Source organism: Phyllobates terribilis, unplaced genomic scaffold, assembly GCF_046119375.1.
Source record: "Phyllobates terribilis strain yellow unplaced genomic scaffold, ASM4611937v1 Scaffold_1__5_contigs__length_1240528914, whole genome shotgun sequence".
Lineage (NCBI taxonomy): Eukaryota > Metazoa > Chordata > Amphibia > Anura > Dendrobatidae > Phyllobates > Phyllobates terribilis.
In genome coordinates, this window is record NW_027362761.1 from 221,025,394 (window position 1) to 221,052,417 (window position 27,024).

The window sequence follows — 27,024 nt, forward strand, 5'->3', positions numbered from 1 at the left end:
CATCCCATGATTGTGTCGCGGGAGCGCATGTGAGAGGTTAGAACAGTGCACTGTAAATGTCGCTGTCACAGATTAACAACTGCATTTAACAGGTTAAAAGTCACAGCCATCATCTGCCAGAAAAGATGTGGGTCAGCTTGCAAGTCCACATCAAAGTCAGGGAGGCAACGCATAAAGTACACAGTGTGTTATATGTAATTAAGGGGTTAAAGCGTCTGTGAGATTTTGTAGCTGAAGAAACTTTTGCTCTACAGATTATTTTGACCGTAATTATTATTATTTTACAGTGAATGCAGCTGATTTCTTCATATTAGAATTATGGGCTGCAGACATGTATCCCCGATAATCATAATGATTTATTATGGTTTTCCATTGTGTCTGTAAAAAATATTGTCTGTCCGTGATTTTTTGATAAGCTGTCCAGAAAAAAAAAGAAAAACAAGTTGGCAACCCTGTATGTCTTATGTGCTCAGATTAAAATGTCTTTAGGTGCTGACTCTCTTTAATGGTACCTTATGCAATTTTTCAGCACTCATCAGATGAATGTACTTCTATCGCTGGGGACATTTTTTATCAACTGCACTTTCACGTTGACCCTCTTACTGCAGGTTGATCACTAACTTGAGTTTTCTAGAGTACAGAAGTCTCCTAGGTTATAGCTGTTGTCTTTATAAGTCATGAGTCTTGTTCTCTGTGAAGACTGAGCATAAAAGCACCGGCACAAATGTCTCATTTGTCTGGTTCTGTTTTCATTGCATATCATTGGCTGACATTGACATTTTGCTTGTTATTGCAATAGCAATGTTAGTCCACATTTCTTCCCTCCCTTGATCACTTCGTTCCTAAATGAATTGTGAATTGCGGACTACTTTTATATTTCAGGTGTCGCCGGCACGGTAAAAGCACATTGATTGCATTGTTGTACATTAGTGGCATTGACAATATAGCAACACAATTTACAAGCATTGAATGACATTGAATGAATGAATGAAGAAAAAGGTCAGCACTCAAACACTCAAATATACAAAAGTTATTTTTTATTACAGGACTCAATTACCTTGTTTTTCCAATCTCATTATAATTATTCTCTGCTTGTTGCACCGTACCAACCAGTCTATCCACTATTGAAAGCAATCCATTATCTTGGATTCTATGATTTTTTTTTTATTATTGCTTATTTATATGTTCAACACTGGTGCATGTTTTTAACCTCTTAACGAACTGGTCTGTTTGGACCTTAATGACACTTATAAGTACACTTATGTTATTTTCATTATGGCAACTACATCCAAAACAGTGATGTTTCCCAAATTAAATTGTATGCCGAAGAAAATGTATTATATGTTAAATAATTGCATTTGTCATTTTTTTGGCCAAAAAATTAGATGCCACACTGAATGTTTGAGTTCCACCATTTTCTGTATTAAACAATGCTCCTCATGGTAGAAGAAGGATAATGATGATGATGACAATGACCAGACACTACTTAAGGATGTGGTCTGTCTGGCAGAAAGAAGATCAAGAGAAGAAGGAAGACCACTTGACCATTGCTTACATTGCAGGCCATTTTAATTTTCCTACAAAAAAAGGATAATGCCACTCCACATGCTGACAGAGTCATACCTCCCAGTTGATTTTTGTGCCAGGATGTCCACATCTTCTTTTTCTACTGAAGAGCCTGCTTTCCCATACTTGAGATGCCTACACATAGTGCATATCACGATCATGACTACACCCAGAAATTTTGAGCTTCCTCCACCAACAACAGTAGCGGCATTAATTTTGAAAACATCACCAATTTGGCACCACATTATGTTGACTCAGGGGCTACTATTAATAACAGTGCCCATACCATGACAACAACACAGTTAGAAGTTTGAATAATGTCCTCCATCTCTTCTAGCCTCATTTCATCTAGGTACAATTGCTGACTTTTCATCTCATCTGGTCATTGTCATCATCATTATCCTCCTCATGTACTGCTTTCTGTATTATTCCTCCTCTCCCTCCAGTTCTTTTTTACCTATTCATATGTGTGCCCAGGAAAAATACTCATTTGTTTATTTGGAAACTCAACTCCTATATGTTCAAGTTCACCAGAATCTATGCCATACCACTTGAATTGTAATGCCTTTTGCAAAATGATGGCGTGTATTCAGCCTCAGTGGAAGATACCTAGTAGTGTTGAGCCACCCCCGTAGTGTTCGAGTTCGGTTCGGTTCGTCGAACACCCGTGTGTTCGCCGAACTGTTCGTCGAACTGTTCGTCGAACACCTTCGAACACCGTTAAAACCAATGGCAGGCAAACAAAAACACAGAAACACATAGAAAACACCTTCAAAGGTGTCCAAAAGCTGACAAACTGCTCAGAAGACATAACTAACACATGGAAAAGTGACAAGTACATATAGTCATGCGAAAATAAAAGAGGTGGAGGAGTAAAAGGAGGGGGAGACACAGATATAGGCATGTCATGCCCTTCTAAAATCCAAAAAGTGAGAAGCCGACACGGCCAGTCCGCTCCTGCCCGTGCCACCTCCGTGTCGCCGGGTTTGTGCTAGAGCCGCGGTGAACCCTGACGGCCAGCCCCCCTCTCCCAATACTGGTGCCTGTCCGCTGGTGGGTCGAGCGAGCCCCCCTGTGGTGGAGGCAGCTCTAAGCTTTTTAATTTAAATTTTCTCTCTAATTTGAATGAATACACTTTAAATCCATTTACAAGGATCTATTGGAGGGCAAGTCTCATGCCAGCAGCCGCGGTAATTCCAGCTCCAGTAGCGTCCACTAAAGCTGCTGCAGTTAAAAAGCTTTTATAAGGATCGAGCTCGGCTGTCCACCGCAAGGCATCCTACTGCCAGTCCCAGCCCCTATGCCTTGGGGTGCCTCCTGATGCTCTTCACTAAGTATCCCATGGTCCCGAAGCATTTCCTTTGAAAAAATTAAGTGTCTAAACTACAGGTGGTGCAGCTTGCTTAACAGCCGGGATAATCCGCTCACTAGCAGACACTGCTACTAGGCACAAAGTATTTCCTGGGCTAGATGCAGTTAAAAATTTGTAATTAGATACTCTCGTTGGATGCTGAGAAAGCATTCCATAGAGTCTCCTGGCACGCCATATATGATTCTCTTAAAAAGTTTGGGGTAGGGGTCTAGGGGACCCTTTTATAGCCAAAATCACGGCCCTGTATCGCAATACGTCACCTAGGCTGAAGATAAATGGAACTGTAGCACCCTGAGGGCTCGGTTGCTACAGACGTATTGCACCTCACCCAGAGGTGTGATATCTCACTCTCAGGTAAGGATGGAGTGTGGATCAGGACCCGACACCTGCATGCATTACACCACATTGCCATGGGGCAGGGCGACCAATATGCCCCTGAGATGGGCACGACAGTCCCTGTCCCTGGCTGGAGTGGGGGGAGGGAACACTGAGGAAGGGGAACCCTGTAGTGCAGGAGCAGGGAGGAAGCAGTTCCTGGGTGCATTGAGAAGGGAGTATAAAAGGTGGGCACCATCTTAGTTCAGTGCAGAGAAGTCTGAGCAGAAGTGGCAGGGAGCAGGGGCTCTGCATGAGCTCTGCTCCGGAGGCGGGCCTAGTAACAGAGGCCCAGGCCTGGAAGAGGGAGAAGGAAGGAAGAGGAGCGGAGAAGGCTCCAGGAACGAGGAATGAAGGGATCCCAGAGGTGCGGACGGGCGAGTCGCCACCGCACGCCCGAATCCACCTGCGTGGAGGGGTCAGGCCAAAGGGGGAGACCGGTCCCCGAACTAGTGGAGGCAGGAAACGACCCTCAGCTAGAAACCGGAGGCTCTGACATTTTATGTGGCGCAGCCCCTCGCTACACCCGCTAGGAAGGCACCACATAGGGTCAGGGAAACTGGCGCCAAGTTTACCAAGAGGAGGCCCGAGGCAGCCGGACAGAAGTGTTGGTAAGAAAGGCCAGACAAAGGACACACCAAGGGGGTCCTGTGAAGTGCTCCAAAGTTATCTGGGAGTTGTCTGAGCCCCTCACCTGGTGAGCACAGTACGACGTGGGCAGCAGTTACCTGCAGACGTGGTCTGGATAATAAGAACTGTGAGTAAAGGCCCTGAACTGCATCACTGACTCCGTGTCGTTACTGCTGCTGCCCTGCACCATCACCCCCATCCTCCGCATACACTGCCCTGAGGCTATACTCCTCCCGTGGGGAGTTATGCTACGCTCTGCTGCACCCACAACACCAGCCTCAGTGGTCTGCCCTGTAGCGGCGGTTCACTCTGACCGCAATCCACGGGTGGCGTAGTCGGACATTTAAACATGAAAACCACATAAATAGTTCCGCCACTGGTTTGACCGCCCTGAGCCACGGAACTGGGTCGCCGCCACGAAGACTACAACCACCAGCATCCACCAAAAAGGGTCCGGCTCCTGGTGTCCCAAGGCCCAGGGGGTGCGTCAGAACATTTTCATCACCTTTCACAATCACCAATGGGACAAGGCAGTGATGTCCTCTGTCCCCTCTCTTATACATCCTAGTGACGGAGCACCTGCTCTCATCAATTCGCCATAACCCCAATATTAGGTGGATTGAGGTGGGAGGCACCGAGTACAAGTGCTCTCTATTTGCTGATGATGTCCTAGTATATATCACTCAATCACATATATCCATCCATGCTGTTATGGCTGAAATAGATCACTTTGTTACATGGTAAAATTTTAAAATCAATGCAGCGAAGTCTGAGGCCCTCGATGTCTCCCTCCCCAAATCCATATAGGATTCCATCCAGTCCAACTTTCCCTTTGCCTGGCCCTCACAGGGTATCAAATACTTAGGAATTCCTATTCATAGAGACCTCTCCCATCTATGTTATCTTAATTTTGGGCCCTTTATTGAACAACTCCATACAGACCACGGTTGGCAAGTTAGAACTGTAAGATTCACTACGTGAACCACTGGTGTTTTGTGGAAAAGCACATGTACACTGCGTTCCAAATTATTATACAAAAAGTGTTTAGGAGTGATAAGGGAACAATTTGTTTGTTTGTCAGTTAAACTCATTGATGGTGATGTGTGTCAGGGCTCTTTATATCACTGTAAGCAATTGCAGACACCTGTGCTAATTAGTTTGGCAGGTGTGTCCAATGAAAGGCAAGACTCCTTAAGAAGGCTCTCTCACATTATTAAGCAGCCTACATTTTCTGCCAAAATGGGAAAGAAAAAGGATGTGTCGGCTGCTGAGAAGCAACAAATTGTGGAGTGTTTAGGTCAAGGCATGACTACAATCAACATTGTGCGATGATCAGGATGAAGTGTCTTGGCAATCAAGAAGTATGTAGCTGATTCACAGTACACACGTGTGCGTGCTGATAAGGGCAAATTGAGGACTCTTTCCTACAGGCAATTACGTCAGGTTGAAAGAGCAGCGGCAAAAAAGCCTTGTCATAGCAGCAGACAAGTTTTTGAAGCTGCTTGTGCCTCCAACGTCCCCCGAACAACAATATGCAGCGTCCTTCAGAGGTTTGCAGCTGTGCATGCGCCATCCTGTCGACCTCCTCTATCCACTTCACACAAGCAGAAACGGCTCCAGTGGGCCAAACATTACATGAAGACTGATTTCAAAACTGTTTTGTTCACGGATGAGTGCCGTGCAGTGCTCGATGGTCCAGATGGATGGAGTGGAGGATGGCTGGTTGATGGACACCCCACGCAAACACGGCTACAGCGCCAACAAGGAGGAGGTGGAGTAATGTTTTGGGCTGGAATCATGGGGAGAGAGATTGTCGGCCCCTTTAGGATCCCTGAAGGCGCTAAAGATGAACTCCATAATGTATGTGGATTTTCTCAAACAGCACTTCCTGCCATGGTTCAAGAAGAAGAACCGTGTATTTCACAGCAAGATCATTTTTCTGCATGATAATGCACCATCTCATGCTGCACATAAAACATCTGCATCTCTGGCTGATATGGGCATAAAAGGGGACAAACTTATGGTGTGACCCCCATGCTCCCCTGACCTCTACCCCATTCAGAACCTTTGGAGCATCATTAAAAGGAGTGTCTATGATGGCGGGAGGCAGTTCACATCTAAGCAACAGCTCTGGGAGGGTATTCTGTCCTCATGCAAAACAATTGAAGCAGAAACCATCCAAAACCTGACAAATTCAATGGACGAGAGAGTTCAGAAGCTCCTTTCGAACAAGGGGTCCTATGTGAAAATGTAACATCACCTAGAATAAAGTTTTGAGTTGAAAACTGTTTGATTTCAGTTTCTAACAACCTGCTAATGCTTATAATTTCAAAAATGACCATTTTTTTGGTCTTTATTAAAATGAAAAGGTTGATCGAAAAGTTTGGGGGATCTAAGAGTGTGGCAACCCAGTAGTCATGATTACTTCGAATTCTGACAAAATGAGGGTCATGCTGCAGGTAGTGCAGCAAGAAGGCACTTATGTGCCTTGCGCATCTCGGAGCCCCAAAATTATTTTCCGGGCTAGATGAAGCTAAAAATTATTTTTAATTTTAAATCTGGTGAAGCTTTAGTATAGATGGCCTAATAGGATCAGTGCTGGCTCGAATTCTGACAAAATGAGGGTCATGCTGCAGGTAGTGCAGCAAGAAGGCACTTATGTGCCTTGCGCATCTCGGAGCCCCAAAATTATTTTCCGGGCTAGATGAAGCTAAAAATTATTTTTAATTTTAAATCTGGTGAAGCTTTAGTATAGATGGCCTAATAGGATCAGTGCTGCACACTGCTACAAAGCCCAAATTATTTTCCAGTCAAGATACAGATAAACATGATTAGTAATTTGAAAGCTTAAAACGGTTGGTAGGGTGATTTTAACCAATCATCAAGCTTTTACTCTCCCCAGGATGACACAGGGGTAGAAAAGTCGTTTCGGATCCATGATTTGTTCATCTTTATGAACGTGAGTCTGTCTACATTATCAGTGGAGAGCCGCGTGCGCTTATCTGTCAGCACACCACCAGCAGCGCTGAACACACGTTCAGACAGAACGCTGGCTGCGGGGCATGACAAGATCTCCAAGGCGTAAGTGGCTAGCTCCGGCCATTTATCCAGATTGGAAGCCCAAAAAGAGCAAGGGTCCAGTGACACAGTCGTGGCTTCAATGTTTACTTGGAGATACTCCTGTACCATCGTCTCTAGGCGTTGACTATGTGTCAGACTTCTTGTCTCCTGTGGCCTTGCAAAGGATGGGCTAAAAAAGTGGTGAAATGATTCCGCAAAATTGATGTTACCAGCAGATACTGTGGTTCTGTTACGGTTTGAGTGCTGAACACTTGACGGTCCCACGGTTGGCAAGTTGGAACTGTGAGATTCACTACGTGCACCACTGGTATTTTGTGGAAAAGCACATGTAAGATTCTGCAACAGTCTCTGCTGATACTCCTGCATGCGTGCATCCCTTTCTATGGCAGGAATAATTTCTGAAAATTTACTTTTGTACCGGGGATCTAACAGTGTGGCAACCCAGTAGTCAGGATTATTTCTAATTCTCACAATTCGAGGGTCATGTTGCAGGTAGTGCAGCAAGAAGGCACTCATGTGTGTTGCGCATCCAGGAGCACCAAGTCCCTGTTGTGTTGGTGGCGAGGTAACAATCATGCTTCCTTCCTCTGTCCTCTCCCCCCAACCTCGCACAACAGAAATGTGATCAAGGTCTCCCTCATCTGATGAGTCTTCCATCAGTTCGTCCTCCACTTCTTCCTGGGCTCCTGCACCTTCCTCACTAGTTTGGCTGCTACCATGCGCCCTGGTAAAACCATCTCCCCCACCCTCACATGCCTGCCGCCTTGGTGCTGCCGACCGTCTGGACCTTGCAGATGTTAGCCCTTCCGCATACAACTCCTCCTCCTCTACTTCCTCCACCTCCTCTTGTGCCACCACCTGACTCCGAATTCTGTTTAACATGTGCTCCAGCATGTAAATCACCGGAATAGTCATGCTGATAATGGCATCGTCAGCACTAAACATCTTCGTCGCCATTTCAAAACTGTGCAGAAGGGTGCATAGGTCCCTGATCTGAGACCACTCCTCCAGCGTGATTTGCCCCACCTCTGAATCTCGTTGGCCCAGGCTATACATCAGAACGTATTGCACCAGGGCTTGTCGGTGCTGCCACAGTCGCTGCAACATGTGCAGAGTTGAATTCCACCGGGTAGGCACATCGCATTTTAGCCGGTGAAGTGGCAGGCCCAACAACTTCTGTAGAGATGTAAGTCGCTGAGCTGCGGGATGCGAACGGCGGAAGTGAGCACACAGCGACCGTGCGCTCTGCAGAAGGCCATCTAGTCTGGGATAGTGGGCTAAAAATTGCTGGACAACCAGGTTCAACACGTGAGCCATACAAGGCACGTGTGTGACATTGCCCCGGCGAAGGGCCGCACCCAGGTTTGCAGCATTGTCGCACACGGCCTTCCCTGGTTTCAGGTCCAGTGGAGACAACCATTCATGAAATTGGTTCTCCAGAGCTGACCACAACTCCTCAGCTGTGTGACTCACATTTCCCAGACATTTCAATGTAAAAACCGCCTGATGACGTTGAGCCCTACTGCCAGCATAGTAAGGAGGTGTGCAGGATCCCTTCTGCGCAGTTAGAAAGCTTGTGGCATTACCAGACAGGCTTTGGGTGCAGGTGGAAGACCGAGAGGAGGTTGAGGAGGCAGAAGCAGTGGAGGAACTTTGACATAAAGAGGATTGACGCACAACTCGTGGGGACGGCAAGACTTGGACAGCAGCCCCTTGTCCTGCTGTCACCATAGTTACCCAGTGCCCAGTCAGCGACATGTAACGCCCCTGTCCATGCCTACTCGTCCAAGTGTCTGTGGTGAAATGCACCCTGTCACACACAGAGTTTCTCAAAGAAGCGGTGATGTTGTGTGCGACATGCTGGTCGAGCGCAGGCACACCTTTCTTTGAGAAGTAGTGCCGACTGGGCATCTGGTACTGGGGCACTGCGACGGACCAAAGGTCTCGAAAATCCTCTGTGTCCACCAGGCGGAAAAGCAGCATTTCTGTAGCCAAGAGCTTGCAGATGGTGAAATTCAACCTCTTAGCTTTCTCATGGCTAGGAGGAAATGGTCTTTTACTTGTCCACATCTGAGGGACCGAGGGCTGGCTATTGTGCTTAGACGGGGTTGATAAGGGTGTCCCCGGCAAACTGCCGGTCTGTGAGGAAGATGCAGGCGAACATGTTAGGTTGCCTTGATCCAAAGGTGGTGCTATCGATGTCGGACAGCGCTCAACACCAGCTGGTGTTACCACCTCCAAAGAAAATGATGACCTGCCAATCACGCTGGCTGTTGCGGGTAAAGAGGTGGCAGGTCTGCGCCCCAAAACAGGTGTGACTGCTGTCCCCCCAGTCACAGAGGATGAAGAGGCCGCAGATGCACAAGATATGGCAGACGGTGATTGGCCCGGCCGGCTAGGCCGCATTGTAGCACACTGAGCTTCCCACTGCAACTTATGCTTCATGTCCATGTGCCGGTTCATGCATGAAGCACTCAAACTATGTATTTTTTGGCCTCTACTTAGCTTTTGCTGACAAATGTTACAGATAACGCGAGTTGGGTCATCTTTATCGATCTGAAAAAATGCCCAGGCTATGCAAGGCTTAGCACCCATGCGACCTGAAGAGCCACCACGACTTGTGGTGAGAGGCAGAGTTGTGTTTGAGGATGCAGTTGTTGACGTGCTTCCAGTACTACGTCTCTGTCCAGGAAGGCGCAACCTGACCTCGTCGTCACTAGCATCTTCCTCCACCTCCTCTGCTGACCTCATCTCTTGGCTGACTGTGGGTTGACAGTAAGTGGGATCTCCGACCTCATCATCATCACCCTGTGCGTTATCACACCCGTCGTCCTCAGAGCCAACTTGTTCCTGCCCTGACAAAAAACTAAAGTTGTCGCTCCAATCAGGTATTTGAGTCTTATCATCGTCTTCCTCATTGTCTCCACCAACAGGAGTTACAGTTTGGGAATGAGGGTCTACATTATGGTCAGAACCTTCTGCGTCTGGTCCTGGATCCAACTCATAAAGATTCTGGGCACCAGTGCAGATCATTTCCTCGTCTGGATTCACAGAAGCGCTGTAGTCGACCTCTGATTCCCAGGCTATAGTATGAGTAAACAGCTCTGCAGACTCAACCATCTGTTCTACCTCATACTCAGACGGGCAGCTGGAGATTTGGGAGCTGTGAGGAAGCAAGTGCGATTTGGGTGACACCTTTGAGGACTGGAGTATTTGTGATGTTGAAGTTGATGTGGAGGAGAGCCCACTTAAAGGAGCACTTGATATCCGTTGAAGCACCTGCTGTTTTTGTGCCTCATCTGGAATTTGTAGCGATTGGCGTGGCCGTAAGAAAGGGATCTTATCACATTGTCCGCTAAAAGAAGTAGACATTTTAGTTTGGCTGGAAGATGGTCTTTCTTCTGCAGATGTTACTGTTGCTTTAACACCTACCCCACGGACACAACCTTTTTTCCCCTTCCCAACACGCCTATTCCCCTTTCCACCAGCAGCAGGCCTTTTTCCACTCATTTTGGTGGTTAACTAATTCACAACTCTGGAGTTGTTTGCACAAAAAAACAATGGATGGTAACCGAGCAGAGCTGAGTGGCCAAACTGTGGTATTAGGCCAAAACTATTGGCTGGGTTAGATGCAGAAAAATATTATTTTTAATTTGCAACCTGATGGAGGTCAGTATAGATGGACTAATAGACCAAGTCCCACACACTGCTAGAAGCCCAAATATTTTTTCAGAGCTAGATGCAGAAAAAAATTATTTTTAATTTGCAACCTGATGGAGGTCAGTATAGATGGACTAATAGACCAAGTCCCACACACCGCTAGAAGCCCAACTATTTTTTCAGAGCTAGATGCAGAAAAAAATTATATTCAATTTGCAACCTGCTGGAGGTCAGTATAGAAGGACTAATAGAACAAGTCCCACACACTGCTAGAAGCCCAAATATTTTTTCAGAGCTAAATGAAGAAAAAAATTATTTTTAATTTGCAACCTGATGGAGGTCAGTATAGATGGACTAATAGACCAAGTCCCACACACTGCTAGAAGCCCAAATATTTTTTCAGAGCTAGATGCAGAAAAAAATTATTTTTAATTTGCAACCTGATGGAGGTCAGTATAGATGGACTAATAGACCAAGTCCCACACACCGCTAGAAGCTCAAATATTTTTTCAGAGCTAGATGCAGAAAAAAATTATTTTTAATTTGCAACCTGATGGAGGTCAGTATAGATGGACTAATAGACCAAGTCCCACACACTGCTAGAAGCCCAAATATTTTTTCAGAGCTAGATGCAGAAAAAAATAATTTTTAATTTGCAACCTGATGGAGGTCAGTATAGATGGACTAATAGACCAAGTCCCACACACCGCTAGAAGCCCAAATATTTTTTCAGAGCTAGATGCAGAAAAAAATTATTTTTAATTTGCAACCTGATGGAGGTCAGTATAGATGGACTAATAGACCAAGTCCCACACACTGCTAGAAGCCCAAATATTTTTTCACAGCTAGATGCAGAAAAAAATTATTTTTAATTTGCAACCTGATGGAGGTCAGTATAGATGGACTAATAGACCAAGTCCCACACACCGCTAGAAGCCCAACTATTTTTTCAGAGCTAGATGCAGAAAAAAATTATATTCAATTTGCAACCTGCTGGAGGTCAGTATAGAAGGACTAATAGAACAAGTCCCACACACTGCTAGAAGCCCAAATATTTTTTCAGAGCTAAATGAAGAAAAAAATTATTTTTAATTTGCAACCTGATGGAGGTCAGTATAGATGGACTAATAGACCAAGTCCCACACACTGCTAGAAGCCCAAATATTTTTTCAGAGCTAGATGCAGAAAAAAATTATTTTTAATTTGCAACCTGATGGAGGTCAGTATAGATGGACTAATAGACCATGTCCCACACACTGCTAGAAGCCCAAATATTTTTTCAGAGCTAGATGCAGAAAAAAATTATTTTTAATTTGCAACCTGATGGAGGTCAGTATAGATGGACTAATAGACCAAGTCCCACACACTGCTAGAAGCCCAAATATTTTTTCAGAGCTAGATGCAGAAAAAAATTATTTTTAATTTGCAACCTGATGGAGGTCAGTATAGATGGACTAATAGACCAAGTCCCACACACCGCTAGAAGCCCAACTATTTTTTCAGAGCTAGATGCAGAAAAAAATTATATTCAATTTGCAACCTGCTGGAGGTCAGTATAGAAGGACTAATAGAACAAGTCCCACACACTGCTAGAAGCCCAAATATTTTTTCAGAGCTAAATGAAGAAAAAAATTATTTTTAATTTGCAACCTGATGGAGGTCAGTATAGATGGACTAATAGACCAAGTCCCACACACTGCTAGAAGCCCAAATATTTTTTCAGAGCTAGATGCAGAAAAAAATTATATTCAGTTTGCAACCTGATGGAGGTCAGTATAGATGGACTAATAGAATGATGCTATGCCCAAAAGATTTTACTTCACTAGGTGCAGTAAAAAAATTGGTATTCTATACACAGGTGCTATATCTTGCAACACAGATAGGCTACTCCACTGACTAACACACTCTGCAATAGGCCAAAAAGGATTAGCTTTGCTAGATTCAGCCAAATGCTGTGAAAAAAACTTGCGCAGCACTGGCACAGACCTGCCTGGCAAAAACTGATAGGAACTGATGTAACCTAGTCCTGAAAAGGACTCCAATTACAATTAGTCTTTACTCCCACAATCTATCTATTTAAGAGCACAGACCTGCCTGATAAAAGTCGTAGGAAATGCTGTAACCTAGTCCTTAAAAGGACTGCAATCACAACTATTCCCTACTCCCAAGCTATCTGTAGATTTGTGCGAAAATTGGCTTGAAATTAACAAGGTATAGCGCACACAGCAACAGCGGTGCCGTCTAACACGCAGCTGCAGCAGTGAGAAAATGGTGGCGACGGGGAAAATGGCTTGGTCTTATAGGGCAAGGACATGTGACATACACTGCCAATGACACATGCCCTTGCTTGTGTGAAAAAAAGCACTTCGCTCCGTGTGTGCGCTGCTGATAGGCTGACAGATTGCACCTCCCCACTGTAAATGCGGGAAAGAGAAAAAAAAATGGAGATCTTCATTGTTCCTGCAGAGATCCATCCCCTGCCCCTCCCCCCACCCCGCTGTACACTCAAACTGCGTATTAACATTAATTTTCATCATTACTGAGAAAAAATCCAGTTATGATTTTGGTGCACGAACAGTTATCGAACATAACCTCGAACAGCCGAATTTTTCTCAAATTGTTCGTGTTCGCCGAACGGCTCGAACACCGCCCAAAACAGCTCGAATTTGAGATTGGCGAACAGTTCGAGTAGAACAACGCTCATCTCTAATACCTAGTTGCCATTATTTTTTGAAGAACGCTGTCTCATACATAAATGTCCTTAATTTTTTATGTTTTTGGAACATCAACTTTGATAAATTCCCATGGTCGGACTTTGCAAAGGATTCGGCCATTGCACTGGGCACAAAAGGCAAAAATATTTCTAGAGCTAAAATTCTCGGCTTTCTATGACTGCAATTTTCTTTCAATCTCATTTAAAAACAAAGAAAGGGATTTTTTTGTGCTTCAACCGATGTAATGTTCCCCAATACAACCCTGCACCGTGTTATTTTTTTATCACTAACTCACATGGTTGGAGAAGGTCAAACCAGGAATCGAACCTTGATTCTATGCTTCCCATGGTCTGGCTACAATGTTATAGAGTAAATAATTAGCGTGCACTCTTGTCATAAGAAGAGAGGTGCTGATGAAGAGACACGTGGTGCCCAATACGTATATTAAATTATATCATCGCACAGTCATGAGTTCTAATGCAGTGTTCATTTATTAACATTGGCATAACATCAAGCCGATCAAACGTGATTGCGACAGTGATTGGCGACAGAAGACGTTTCGGCCTTATCCAGGCCTTATTCATTCAGTCGCACTACTTAAGTGGGTTCAGATGAAGGTATATGCCATAAGAGATAGAACAGAAATCTTTAAATGGTGCTTTAATGTCTCTTGGTTCACAGCCTATAGGAGACTTTCTTACTGGTATGACGTGAGCAGAGAACTGAGTATCTGTCCATACGACCACAATAAGCCATAGACTCCATACAGGTGGCTTTTATGAAAGATTGGGCAGAAAAAAATTCATTCTGAGTTTGCCAAAAGACTCCCCAAATGTATGGAGGAAGGTGCTGTGGTCAGATGAGACCAAAAGTGAGCTTTTTGGCCACTAAGGTAAATGCTATGTAATGCCGGCTTCCCTGCATGTCAACGCTACCCCCCCAGCAGGGATGCCGACTTACTCACCGCCCTGCCCGTCCTATCATGTTCCCTGCTCTCCTGTCTCAGCTGCATCACATGCTGCACTGCACTTACGGTGCGTGCGTTCACATTACCGGTCTCTTAAAGAGACAGCTCGCTAAATCTTATGTGTCTGAAGCCAATAGCGTGAGACACTTAGTACCAAAGGCACCTCCACCTGTAGGAAGGTGCCTGAGCAACAATTGTGTTTAGTCAGCTTGAAAGCTCCTATCCCATTGTTAGGTCCCTGTACTAGTCCAGCTAATAACAGTACTAGTACCAGCCTTATGTACCTGAACTAGCCTAGTCTGAATGAGTAACCCCTATGGATATATGGGAACCTGAAATTTCTCCGGTGGCTAGTGAACCAGAAAACAAACCTGCGGTACCCGAACCTGTAATCACTCCGACTGAATCTGAGCCGGAAACTGCTCCGACGGTATCTGAGCCTGAAACCACCCCAGGGGTGCCTGAACCTGAAACCGCACCTGCGGTACCTGAACCTGAAACCATACCTCAGGTACCTGATCATAAAACCACTTCGTAGGTACCAGAACCTAGACCTGTGCTTAAGAACCGCTATTTATCTACCAGCACCAGTACCAGTCATGTCTGAATCAGCTCCAATATCTGTGGTATCACTCCTAGAATACCTTTGTCATTTTTAGCCAGAAAATTATTTACATCAAGCATAAGAAGACTAAATCCTAACTATCTGCCCATTTAAATAGGGCAGCAAACACCCGACAAACAAGCAAAAAAGGTCTGAGCTTTTTTCTAGACATTGAATGTAATGTAAGCATTTGCAACATTTTTTACATATACCCTCTAAATTAAATACTGTGAAACATGCAGAATAATTATTACACCAATGCTACAGCTAATAAACTAATTCAAACTCCAATTCTCAAAACCATGTAGCTACAAAAAAACAATGTTGATAACACAAACCATCCAAAATATAATCGCAAATTACCAGACATGTAAAGTGACCCGGACAACTGATAACCTGATACTTACTGCCCAATCCGTGTCCAGCATGTATCAGACACTGTACAATCTCAGCCATACATGTTTGACTCTGAAACACTGTGGCATTTCTAAAGGGAATCTGTCAGAACATTTTTGCTATGTTATCTGAAGACAGCAGGAGATAGAGGCTGAAACACAGAATTCAGGGATGTGTCACTTGTCAAAGTGCTTGATGTTATTTACTAACTGTGAAGAATTTATTACTAAGAGATTAACATTGCTGGAGTACATTAGTTCAGCAATGCTCCTGTAATAAGCAGCTCATTGTCTATGGACATTGTACACAGAAAGCCCCGTGTGAGCAGGGCTAGCTTTCTCAGCTCTGCTTCATTCTTAATATAAAAGTCCTGTTTGTATCACAAATGCTGCACCCAGTAAACTAAGTGATACATCATTGGATTCATGATCTCTTGGCCTACAATACACTGCTCTCTGATAAGATAGCAAAAATCTGCTGACAGATTCCCTTTAATAGCCACTGGGGATCGAGCTGCATTGTAGACTAGTCAGACAGGTGGTCTTCGGCAGCTTCTCCCTACCCACTAACTCGACAGGTCTCTGCCTACATACACACAGCTTTTCAGAGTAAAGCATACTTGGCTGAGCCAGTGCCTGATACATGCTGCTCATGACTTGACACTGGTGTCACTTTCTCTTTGAGGACAATTTAGACATGACAATAACCAGATAAGAGCATTTGTAGGTACGCTGGTTCCCGATGACTATAGGCCATTCTCAATAGGCCGGCAAACACCCATCAGAACAGGCCAGGACAGGCCTATGAGGTGCAATGATTTTTAAGCAGGCTTGAAAATCATTGTTATCGGCATTGCCCGTGTAAACAGATCCGTTGCTTATAATGATGATACTTTAGCCTGTTTACAAGTCACCACACCAGACAAACAAGACAAGTTCTATTCACAAAAGCTTACAGTACATTGCGTCATTTCTAAAAAAAAAAAAAGAAACAGGCCCTTTTTTTCTGAAATCACATAACCATGTTAAGAGGCTTTAGAAACATTTCATACCACATTATTAGCAAAAAATATTCAGAATTTTGATTTGATATAGCTAGGAAAGAAATATAACTGAGCCTAAGATCAGTATAAGAAATAATTGTCAAACTTTCTTTTAGGCTGCTTGAAAGCATTGCTGCCTCGTTGTGTTTTTTTGTAGCAATCATGATTAGATTGGAACATTTGTTGCCTCGATTTTGGCAAAAAAAAATGCAACGAGGCCACAATGTATGAAAATTTTTGGCAATAAAGCTGCAGGAAAATAACTTTTGATTTGTGTATAGCGAGCATGTTCTGTCCGAGTATGCTCGGGCCGAGCTTCGAGTATTTATAGCTGCGCAGTGATAAGGTTAAATCGCTCCTGTGTCCATGATTTGTGACTGTTTGACAGTTTTATTACATGTGAGGAATGTGTAAGAAATAGACATTCATCACATGTAATAAAGCTGTCAAACAGTTGCAAATCATGCACACGGGAGTGATTCAACCATATCACCGAGCAGCTGTAAATACTCGGAGCTCGGCCCGAGCATACTCGGCGAAAGGGTTAATAGAAAATACTCGCTCAAAACTACTTTTGATCTTAAGCAGCTACACAAAACAAGTATAGAGAATATGATAATCATTTGGTTGAATCACAGTATTATTTCGGTACTTATTTTTATAGCTGAAATACTCACGATAATGACAAGTTGCTCCCATGTATCCTGTGTCAGAGCAATTACAGAAGAAATCACTCCAGGTTTGTGAGCACATTCCTCCATGCTCACAGTAATTTGGAAAACATCTGAAAAACAACATTTCAGTATTAGCATTTTATAAGATTGAAAGTCAGGCACCGAGCTCTGCTTCGTGTGAAAGACTGCAAACTCATTTTATTAGTATAATTTCAAGTAATACTGAAATGTAAAATATAAAAACTAGAGACAGCAGCTCATTAAGAAGAACAAAAGTGATGGCATATTTCATAGCCGCAGCTGTAAATGTCATTCTCAGCAATAATATGAATCATAATTTAATGCTCCAATATAATACACAATAATGACCTATGCAGAAAGAATTTGTCCGCTTTTCAGACATGACTATCATCTGATCAATCGTTGATAGAATTTGTGCCTATAAAACTTTTAAAACCAATATATTTTGTGGTTGCTCCTTAACACCTCATTCAGCATTGCACTTTGAAAAAGTCTAATTAAAAGTTTTGTTCTCCACTAACTAGACTGCATTAAAGCTAAGGACATTCAGATATTTTATTAGAATTGTGTAAAATATACCAATGATATTTAAGCCAATTAAACTGTGTCAATTCCAGCCGAGAAAAAAGTAGTTGGAAAAACATTGCTATTAAAGTATTAATAATTATAATAACTCTTTTACAGTCTCAAATTTTATTATTGCATTTTCTGAAAAGGGGGGAATACAGCATGATATAACAAATCCTATCCTACAATCAGCCACAACTTCTTTAAAGTTTTAAAATGATTTAAAACTACCTCTTATTTTTTTTTTTAACACTGCTCGGCTTGAAGCCATTTCAATGTGCATTTAGAAGAATACTAAAGAGATGATAATTATAGCAATGCAGATGAGCCACTATGAATGAGTACATTTAAAAGTCTAATCTCGGAAATATATGACATATATAAAATGTTTTAATTGTTCACATTGTCTTTGATTAAAAAAAACCTCCCTAAAACAGGCATCTATAATCAAGAATACATTTAAGCAGCCATGTACAACTTTATACTGAAGTCGAAGAAGTCATAACTTGACACCCGTTAGAGATGATCAAAACAATTTGATGGAAATCAAATTTGAGTTGAATTTCCTGAAATCCGCTTGTCCACGTGAATTAGAATAATTTGATTTTCACAAATCGCTCAAAAAGAGAAAAAAAAATTCTCCATCTTCTTCATTCAATGAAAATTGGACTGCACTCAGATGTCATCTGAATGCAGTTTGGCATTTTCCACGGACTTGATTTGCCTGGCCGAGTGTGATCCGAATATCGGATGCAAATCATGCATGCTGCAATTTTTTCCTTGTACAGACCCTGTCCGAGGAAAAAAATCGGACATGTGCACGGCCCCATAGAATAACATTGGTCTGAGTGCGATCCGATGTTTTGTGGGATCGCACTCAGACAGAAAATATGGTCGTCTGCATCTGAGGTCCATACCGGAGAAGTGAGAAGTGGAGGTGGACTGAGAGATGAGCGGTGAAGTATTACTTTTGTTTTATTTTTTTACCTTTTTTAACCTTTTGCCAAACCCTATGGTTCAACCAACGTGCATTTTGCTGAATTTCCAGGGAGCAAATTACAGAAAAATTTACATACTTGAGAATAAGGATTTTTGTAAAATTTGAGTAGGATTTAATTCCACTCTAATAAATTTAATCACGATCAACATAAAAGTTATAACTTATATATTGAAACAGCGCTATATTTATTTATTCGTTCATTCATTCATTTGCTCATTCATTCATCTACAAGATCAAAATAGTCTGCACCCACAAAGAACGCCTACTACGTTTTATATTTTGTCGAAATGGAGAACTATAAATTATATTTTTTCTGTTAGGATAAATCTGTTTTATTGGTCTTTGCAATACAATTAAGAAGAGATTTCAAGGACAAAGTCTTTTTCCTAAGGGCTAAACCAAGTTAAAACAGATTTCTCTAAGTTGAAAAGTTGTTTTAGGGATCTAATAAAAGTCAAGGGAGATTTAGTGTAAACATAGGATGAAGAGAAAAAGCAATTTTCAACTCACTTTAAGGTCATAAGGATATTATTGATGTGTTAAGCTGAAAAAAACTGCACTGAGATGAGCAAAACAAAAACTAAACTTGAAGTAGAACAGCGTGTCAAGCATTGACTATGGTTCACCACTGCAACTCAAAGCAAAATTTTGAGTCTGCAGGCAAAGTAACCTTGAATCATCCAAATATAAAACAGATTACATTTAAGGTTATTCAATAATATTCTTTGCAATAAAATGTATGATGCATGTATCCGTTTGTTTTCTATAATGCAGTTTGAAACATAATTATTTAAACGTTATTCTTCAAATAAATTAACATACTGACACAAATAAATCAAATATTTAAAGCAAATCTGTCTCCAGAATTTAAAATACTAACTGCATACTTTATTAAACGGAACCTGTCACCAGAAATAAAGCTGTTATCCTACAGATATGTGGTTAATCTGCAGGTTAACAGCGTTATTATGCTGCCCGGCGCCTGCACGCAGCCGAATGCAGCGGGGAGAAAATTAACTTTTATTCTACCCTTCAGCATTCGGATTGAGTCATAGGGGCGAGGGTACCACTGGTTCAGTCATTACTCTGAAAATACAGAGCGGTCGCTGTAACCGGACGCCTGGCCCTGACTGACACTGATTCTGCTTTGAGGCTCAGCTGTCAGTCAGTGCTGGGGACACAGTTACAGTGACCACTCTGTATTCTCAGGGCGGTGACGGAACCGGTGCTGCCATTGCCAATCATGACTGAATCTGAATGCTGGCAGAGAGAATTAAGTAAATTTTCTCCCTACTGCATTTGGCTGCATGCAGGCGCCGGATAGCATAATAATGATATTAAACTGCAGATTAACTGCATATCTTCAGGTTAATAGCGCAGGTGGAGTGGAGTTGTTAACCTGTTAAATGCAACAGTCAATGTCATTTTTACCACATAGTGAACATGGTAAATTAAAAAAAAACAATTATGGAATTGCACTTTTTTGGCAATTTTGCCACACTTGGGATTTTGTTCCCGATTTCTAGTGCATCACATGATAAAATGAATGGCGTCATTAAAAAGTACAACTCATCCTACAAATAAACAAGCCCTCATATGGCTATTGCAACATAAAAAATAAAAGTTATGGCTCTTGGAAGAAGTAAAGGAGGAAAAAACAAAAACACAAAATTGGAAAATTGCCTGGTCGTGAAGAGGTTAAATGTTCAAGATTCTTCAGCCATTCCGACATGCATTTTAAGAATAGATACACCAGTCTCTCAATAGGCCCAACAGATCTATTCAATTATGTTTGCAGTTTGTATTACAAAATTTGGATACAGATTGAATACATTTCTCTTTTTTATTAATGGTTATTTATTTATTCATATAATGACAATTTTATTCTGAAGTTAGGAAAAGCTTTATCTTACTCTTTACACCGATTTAAAAATCAACTGTGTCCATTCACATAAAGTCAGAGGCATACATAGGTACAGTGGAGGATCATGCACCTCTATTGTTTATCACCGTTATTATGGTTTTAAGCCAAACAGAACCAGAAAATGGCCCTGTGTATAAGATATAATGAGGATAATCCATTGAGTTTAATTGTCAAAGTGTAATGCTTTATCATCCATATCTCCCCAGGGATTAAAAAAAAAGAATAGGTAGTTTTTTTTTAAATATCTTGATCATTTCCTTTACTTCACTTGGTGGTATGCCCTAAAAACCATACCAAACCATACAAAACCATATCTTACAGTTAGTACTTATGAGGGGCAGCACCCCGAAACACCGTGTCTGCAAATTGAGATTCTGGTTTGGCTTTTATCCTAAGTCATATGACAAGGCTCAATAAAAGGTTGATATTGACTTTTAGGATTGCTATTTCCAAGAGGTGGCACTATAGAGTTCTAGTCCTCTTCCTCTCTGAAGACCCAAGTTGCATATTTAATTTCCCTGAGGAGCATTGTAAGGCTTAAAAGTCTCCTCACATTGGCATGCCAAGTTTGGCATGTCACTCTCCACAAAGAGAAACGTTACTCCTTGGATCCCGGTAAGATGCCTCTCATCCAGCCAAACCAAATCTCACTCTTTGCACTGATGAGGGGCAGTACCCTGAAACACTGTGTCCACAAATTGAGATTTTGGTTTGGCTGGATGAGAGGCATCTGACCGGGATCCAAGGAGTAATGTTAAAGAGTGGATATTGACTCTTAGGATTGCTACTTTGAGGCATTTAGCATACATATATATAAAAAAACATAATAATACCTCATTAGTATCCAGAGCGTATCCCCAAACTGAGTCATTTGTGAAAGGGAGCAAAACAATAGTGAACACTTATAAGCAAATTGTGTGCACAACCACTCAATGAGCTTTCAGGCCAATCAGAAAAGCTAAGAAAATTTGCAGCTTACCCTTAGGCCACGTGCACACGGTGAGTATTTGGTGATTTTTTTTCTTCAGTATTTGTAAGCCAAAACCAGGAGTGGGTGATAAGTACAGAAGTGGTGACGTGTTTCTATTATACTTTTCCTGAGATTGTAATTGTTTGGTTTACAAATACTGAGGTACAAAACTCACCGAATACTCAGTGTATGCACGTGGCCTCAAACTAATCTGATGGTGTTCTGTTAAAAAGTATATTAAGGAGTACACATGAATCTTGAACCCTGTATCTTTAAGATTTTAGGGTACATTTCCATAGGCCGTAAGTAAAATCAGCAGTGAAATCTTCAGCGGCACAATGATGCAGAAATCTTTTTTCACGTCGACGCATTTCAGCCTTTGCATATCAAACAGTGAAAAGAAAGGTAATATCTGCAGCACAAATTGACAAGGTGGATTTCATATCTGCAGTCACTTTACACTATGTAATATCTCTGCAGTGTGTAAATAATATGTCACATATAGTTTACCAGCAAATGTAAAAATAAAGAGATAATTTACTGGATCTTTTGGCATTATTTCCTCATTATCATTAGCTAGATATTGAGTTGGTTTTGTGAGTAAAGGTACGTGTTTCCCTTTTATTTCATGATCTTTGGCTGCTCAGTCACGGTGTGCACACCTGATAAAAAATGCAATAAGCAATAGTATTTACCAATGCTATTTCTCCATCTGACATGTTTGATTTATGTGAGAGAGGTCTACATTCCAAGTTAACATTTGATGACGCCACTAGTAGGGTGTAAAGACTTATATGCCAGCACACTAGCTATTAATCAAACTGTTCAGTCCCTCCTAAATGTGACACCACAAACCCCTTCTCTGTAATGAGCTATTTTTTCCATTTCACTGACATTTAAACTTATATTATTTCATCAGTTTTTAGAAAGAATCACCTTTTGATTTATACCCATCAGATTTTTCTAGAAAATCTAGATTCAAATACACAGAGGTTTACTGAAGATAAGTATAGTAAATCATATACTTCTGCATTTATGATATGAAACAATCACAATGAATATAATGAAAAGTTTTAGACTATACAAATAAATTAATTGGCAGTACATGACAAATTAGTGTTTGGATTTTATATTTTTAATTGGAAATACTATAAGCATCTATTGTAAATTCATTGTGTCTCGTTAATACACGCCATTATTGCTAATTTTAATTTTAAAAGATTTTTCCTTTGTATTGATTTTCTGGTCAGATCATGATTGTAACAAATTCTGTTTATGTGCATGGAAGTCCAACTTAATGCATTAACCATAACCAATCTATAACCATAACCATAATTTCTCGTACAATGAACCATACATACTCTATGAGTATAGTTTTTGGGTTCACCACAATTGGGAACATTGGTATTTATTTTGGCTTTTGCATTTTCAGTGTTAATATAAGTTATTTGCTTATTTGTAGAGATGAGTGGACCCATGGAAGCTTGGGTTCTTGTACACAACCCGAACTTAAGTCCAAAGTTTGATTCGGGTATCAGAACTCTAACCAAACTTGAACCAGAACCTGAAACTTATTGAAAAAAAGGGGACCCAAACTTTGAAACAGGAAAATTTAACTCTCTCTCTCGTCCCCGGACTTCTCCTGGAACTCCAAACTTTAAAATGGATTTCCAGAAGAAGTCTGTGTTTGGAGTTTAGCACTGGACAGTAACTAAAAGTTCGGGTTCACTCATCTCTAGTCATGACTCGTCTTTCATGGCCATTATTAGTATACAGTAGTCCCTTAAGTTACAATGCTAATTAAATCCAGAATAACCTTCATAACTTGAAAATATTTTTAGATAGAGATTTCAATTCTGAAAATTACATGAATTTGGCAGGGAAATTCGATTTGAATCAAAGTTATTTGATCTGAATTGGTTCCTTATTATTCTCTAGTGTCTCTCCAGACCCCAAAGCATAATAAATGTTGGATATAAAAAAATAATAATAATAGCTACCTCTCTATTCACCTGTCCTGCCTCTCAGGCAGCCGGCCAACCACTCCTCTCACCTCTTTTTTACACCTTCCCATATCAAGGACATAATTTTCATCTGTTTTCACACATATTAGGCTCTAATGTCACTCCTTGCAGTACTGTCTTAGTGCCCATTGTGACACACATTATGACATGTGTTGCCAAAAACCAAGTCAGTGGCTTGGATGATGCACATCATGACATTTCAATGTGCGCTGTGAAGGACTACTCAGCAGTGGAAGCCAAAGTACAGAGCAAAGCAGGCCAAAGAGGACACATGTGATGGTGGAAGATGAAAAGAATAGGTACAAATGGCCAGATTGTGGGCTGTGAGAGTGGCATAACAGTTGAGCAATGAGGTAAGTATGATTTTTTTTAGTCCTTTCTCAAGTCCTCTATGATTCAGCAAAACAGCAAATTCATTTGCCTCTATTGTAACATCATACCTCTATGGAAAAAGAGTAATTAATTCCAAAGTCTCAAAAATGTCACCTCCAAATAGAAACAGAAATTAAAGTAAATTAAGTTGATTATCGATTTCATAGAAAATAAATCCTTAAATATGAAAGCCAAAAAGTTTCAAAGAGTTGTTAAATCACTTTCTATAAAGATAGCAGTGGACTTTTCTGGATGCTATATAATCCATGTACTTTCAAGTGTTCAAATCAGTTGCTCATTTAGAAAGGGAGCAGTAAAGTACATGCACCACTTGTAAATAACAGTAGAAAATGTAGCGTAGGTATTGTAAAGTTCTGTAGAGTATATTTAGCTCATGTTTATAGTATAATACATGTAGTGCAAGTAGAGAGCAGTGTAGATCAGAATAGTACAGTATATACAGGACTGGAATACAGCAGTACCATACATTTAGTACAGATAGCAGAATAATTTGTCTTCTACAGGTAAAGAGCATTACAATACAGGTAGAAAGCAGTACAGTACATAATGTAAAAGCATAGAGAAGAAAGGTATGTGCAGCACTGGTATAAAAAATACAGTACATGTAGTATTGGTAGAGAACAATGCATTAAATGCAGTTCTGATATTGAACAGTATAATATACAATACAATTAGAGAGCAGAACAGTGTATGTGGGACAAGTATAGAGAAGTTGAACATATGAAGCCAAGATATGAAGTAGTACAATACATGTAGAACAGGCAAAAAGCAGTATAGTACATGTACCATAGCACAGGTAAAGAGCAGTACAATATATGTAATATAAATAGAAAGTTGTACAGTTGTACAGTATATGCTGCAAAATTAGGCAGAAGTAAAGTACATGTAGCAGAGGTAGAAAGCAGTACAGGACATAAGGAAGAGATAAGTGTAGTACGTGTATCACAGGCAGACAGCAGTATTGCACGTGTACGTTAGCACAGGTAGAGAGAAGTACAATATATGTAGTACAAACAAGAAAGTTTACAATACATACTGCAGAATTAGGCAGAAGTAAATTGCATCTAGCGTAGGTAGAAAGCAGTACAGTACGTAAGGTAGAGGTAGAGAGCAGTACTATACATGTAGCACAGGCAGACAGCAGTATTGTACATGTACTGTAGCACAAGTAGAGAGAAGTGCAGTATATGTAGTACAAATAGAAAGTTGTTCAGTTGTTCAGTACTTAATGCAGAATGCAGAATTAGGCGGAAATAAAGTACATGTAGTATAGGTATAAAGTAGTGATGAGCCAGCACTAAAATGCTTGGGTGCTCAAAGCTCGGGTCGAGCACATTGGAATACTCGGGTGCTCGACCCGAGCAACGAGCCCAATGTAAGTCTATGGGAAACTCGAGCATTTTTCTGGTGGTCCCCCCCGGCGGTCTGCAGTAGGTCAAAAATTACCCAAATCAATGGGAACGGTGATCAATTAAACGTCAGGCAGGCAGGATATATAGGCAGACAGGCAGGAAAGGTATATAGGAGGGTGCATGAAAAACATAGCAGGGCACTTGGAACACACTAGTGCCCTCCGATTTTCATGCACCCATCTCTTTAAAATGCCGGCCGGCAATTCATCAGCGGCATACACCGGTACCCGACAATTTAGAACAGAAAAAATAGAGCATCACACATAGATTAGATAGATAGAAACATGTCAGTCACATATATAATAAGTACAGTGACCGTGTTGGTTACTGTACTTGTTATTTAGTGTTAAAATAAAGGATTTATTAAAATAAATAATAGTGTTTTTGTCTCTTTAAAAAAGCCGGCCGGCAATTCTTCAGCGGCATACATCGGTACCAGACAATTTAGAACAGAAAGAATAGAGCATCACACATAGATTAGATAGATAGAAACATGTCAGTCACATATATAATAAGTACAGTGATAGTGTTGATTACTGTACTTGTCACTTAGTGTTAAAGTAAAGGATTTATTAAAAAAAAAAATTGGCGTGGGGTTCCCCGTAATTTTAGTCTCTAGCGGAGGTTAAGCAGACGGCTGGGGCAGATGTTTGAAGCCTGGGAAGGGGGTAATACCCACGGAGCTTCCCAGGCTACTAATATCAGCCCCCAGCTGAATACCTAGCCTTTACCAGCTATTAAAATGGGGGACCCCCCAAAAAAATGATGTGGGGCCCCCCTATTTTGATAACTAGCAAAGGCTATGCAGACAGCTGGGGGCTGATATTAATAGGCCAGGAAGGGTGCCATGATTATTGGCCCCCACCCCGGCAAGAAACACCAGTCGTCAGCCGCCCCAGAAATGGCGCATCCATAGGATGCGCCAATTCTTGTACTTAGCCTGGCTCTTCCCACTGCCCTGTAGCGGTGGCAGTGGGGTAATAGGGTTGGGGTTGATGTCAGCTTATAATGCCAGCTGACATCAAGCCCAGGTTAGTAATGGAGAGGCGTCTATAAGACACCCCCATTACTAACCCCATAGTCAAAGTTAAAAAAAAAACACAAACACCAAGAATAAAGTCCTTTAATTGAAATAAACACACAATTCTTTAATGTTCTAAATTAAACCGTACTTACCATCACACCCATTCCAGCTGAAGCAAATGTCTTCTGCAATAAAAGTAAAATAATAAAGCAACCTCATCCTTATCTTTCCATGGTTCCCAGGACAGCTTCAGCTGTGCAACATTCATATGATAGGCTGGATCGCAGCCGAAAGCTGCCATCCAGCTTGCCATGCCACAGACATTGGGAAGCGCAGGCATGCTTGCGCTCCTCAGTGTCTGGCTGTGACGGCATCCAGATGAGCCGAGTTCATGTCCAATGAACTCAGCTCACCTCATGCACGTCACTGACAGCTTTGGAGAATTCTCCTGCGCTCAGCGCTTGAGCAGGAGAATTCTCCCACGCTGGGATGGCATTGAGATAACAGGCTGGATCGCAGCTGAGCGCTGCCATCCTGCATGCCATCCTTCATAGACACTGCAGAGCGCAGGCATGCTTGCGCTCTGCAGTGTCTCTGAAGGATGACAA

General features: G+C 41.7%; 1 protein-coding gene across 1 annotated transcript in view; it reads right to left on the reverse strand.

The window, feature by feature from the left end:
* Positions 1-27,024, reverse strand: part of CNTNAP4 (contactin associated protein family member 4) — a 636,367-nt gene that overhangs the window by 196,385 nt on the left and 412,958 nt on the right. The window contains exon 11 of the mRNA XM_073670996.1: positions 17,085-17,191. Within this exon, the coding sequence (XP_073527097.1) occupies positions 17,085-17,191 (107 nt within the window). The remainder of the gene's footprint in view (positions 1-17,084; positions 17,192-27,024) is intronic.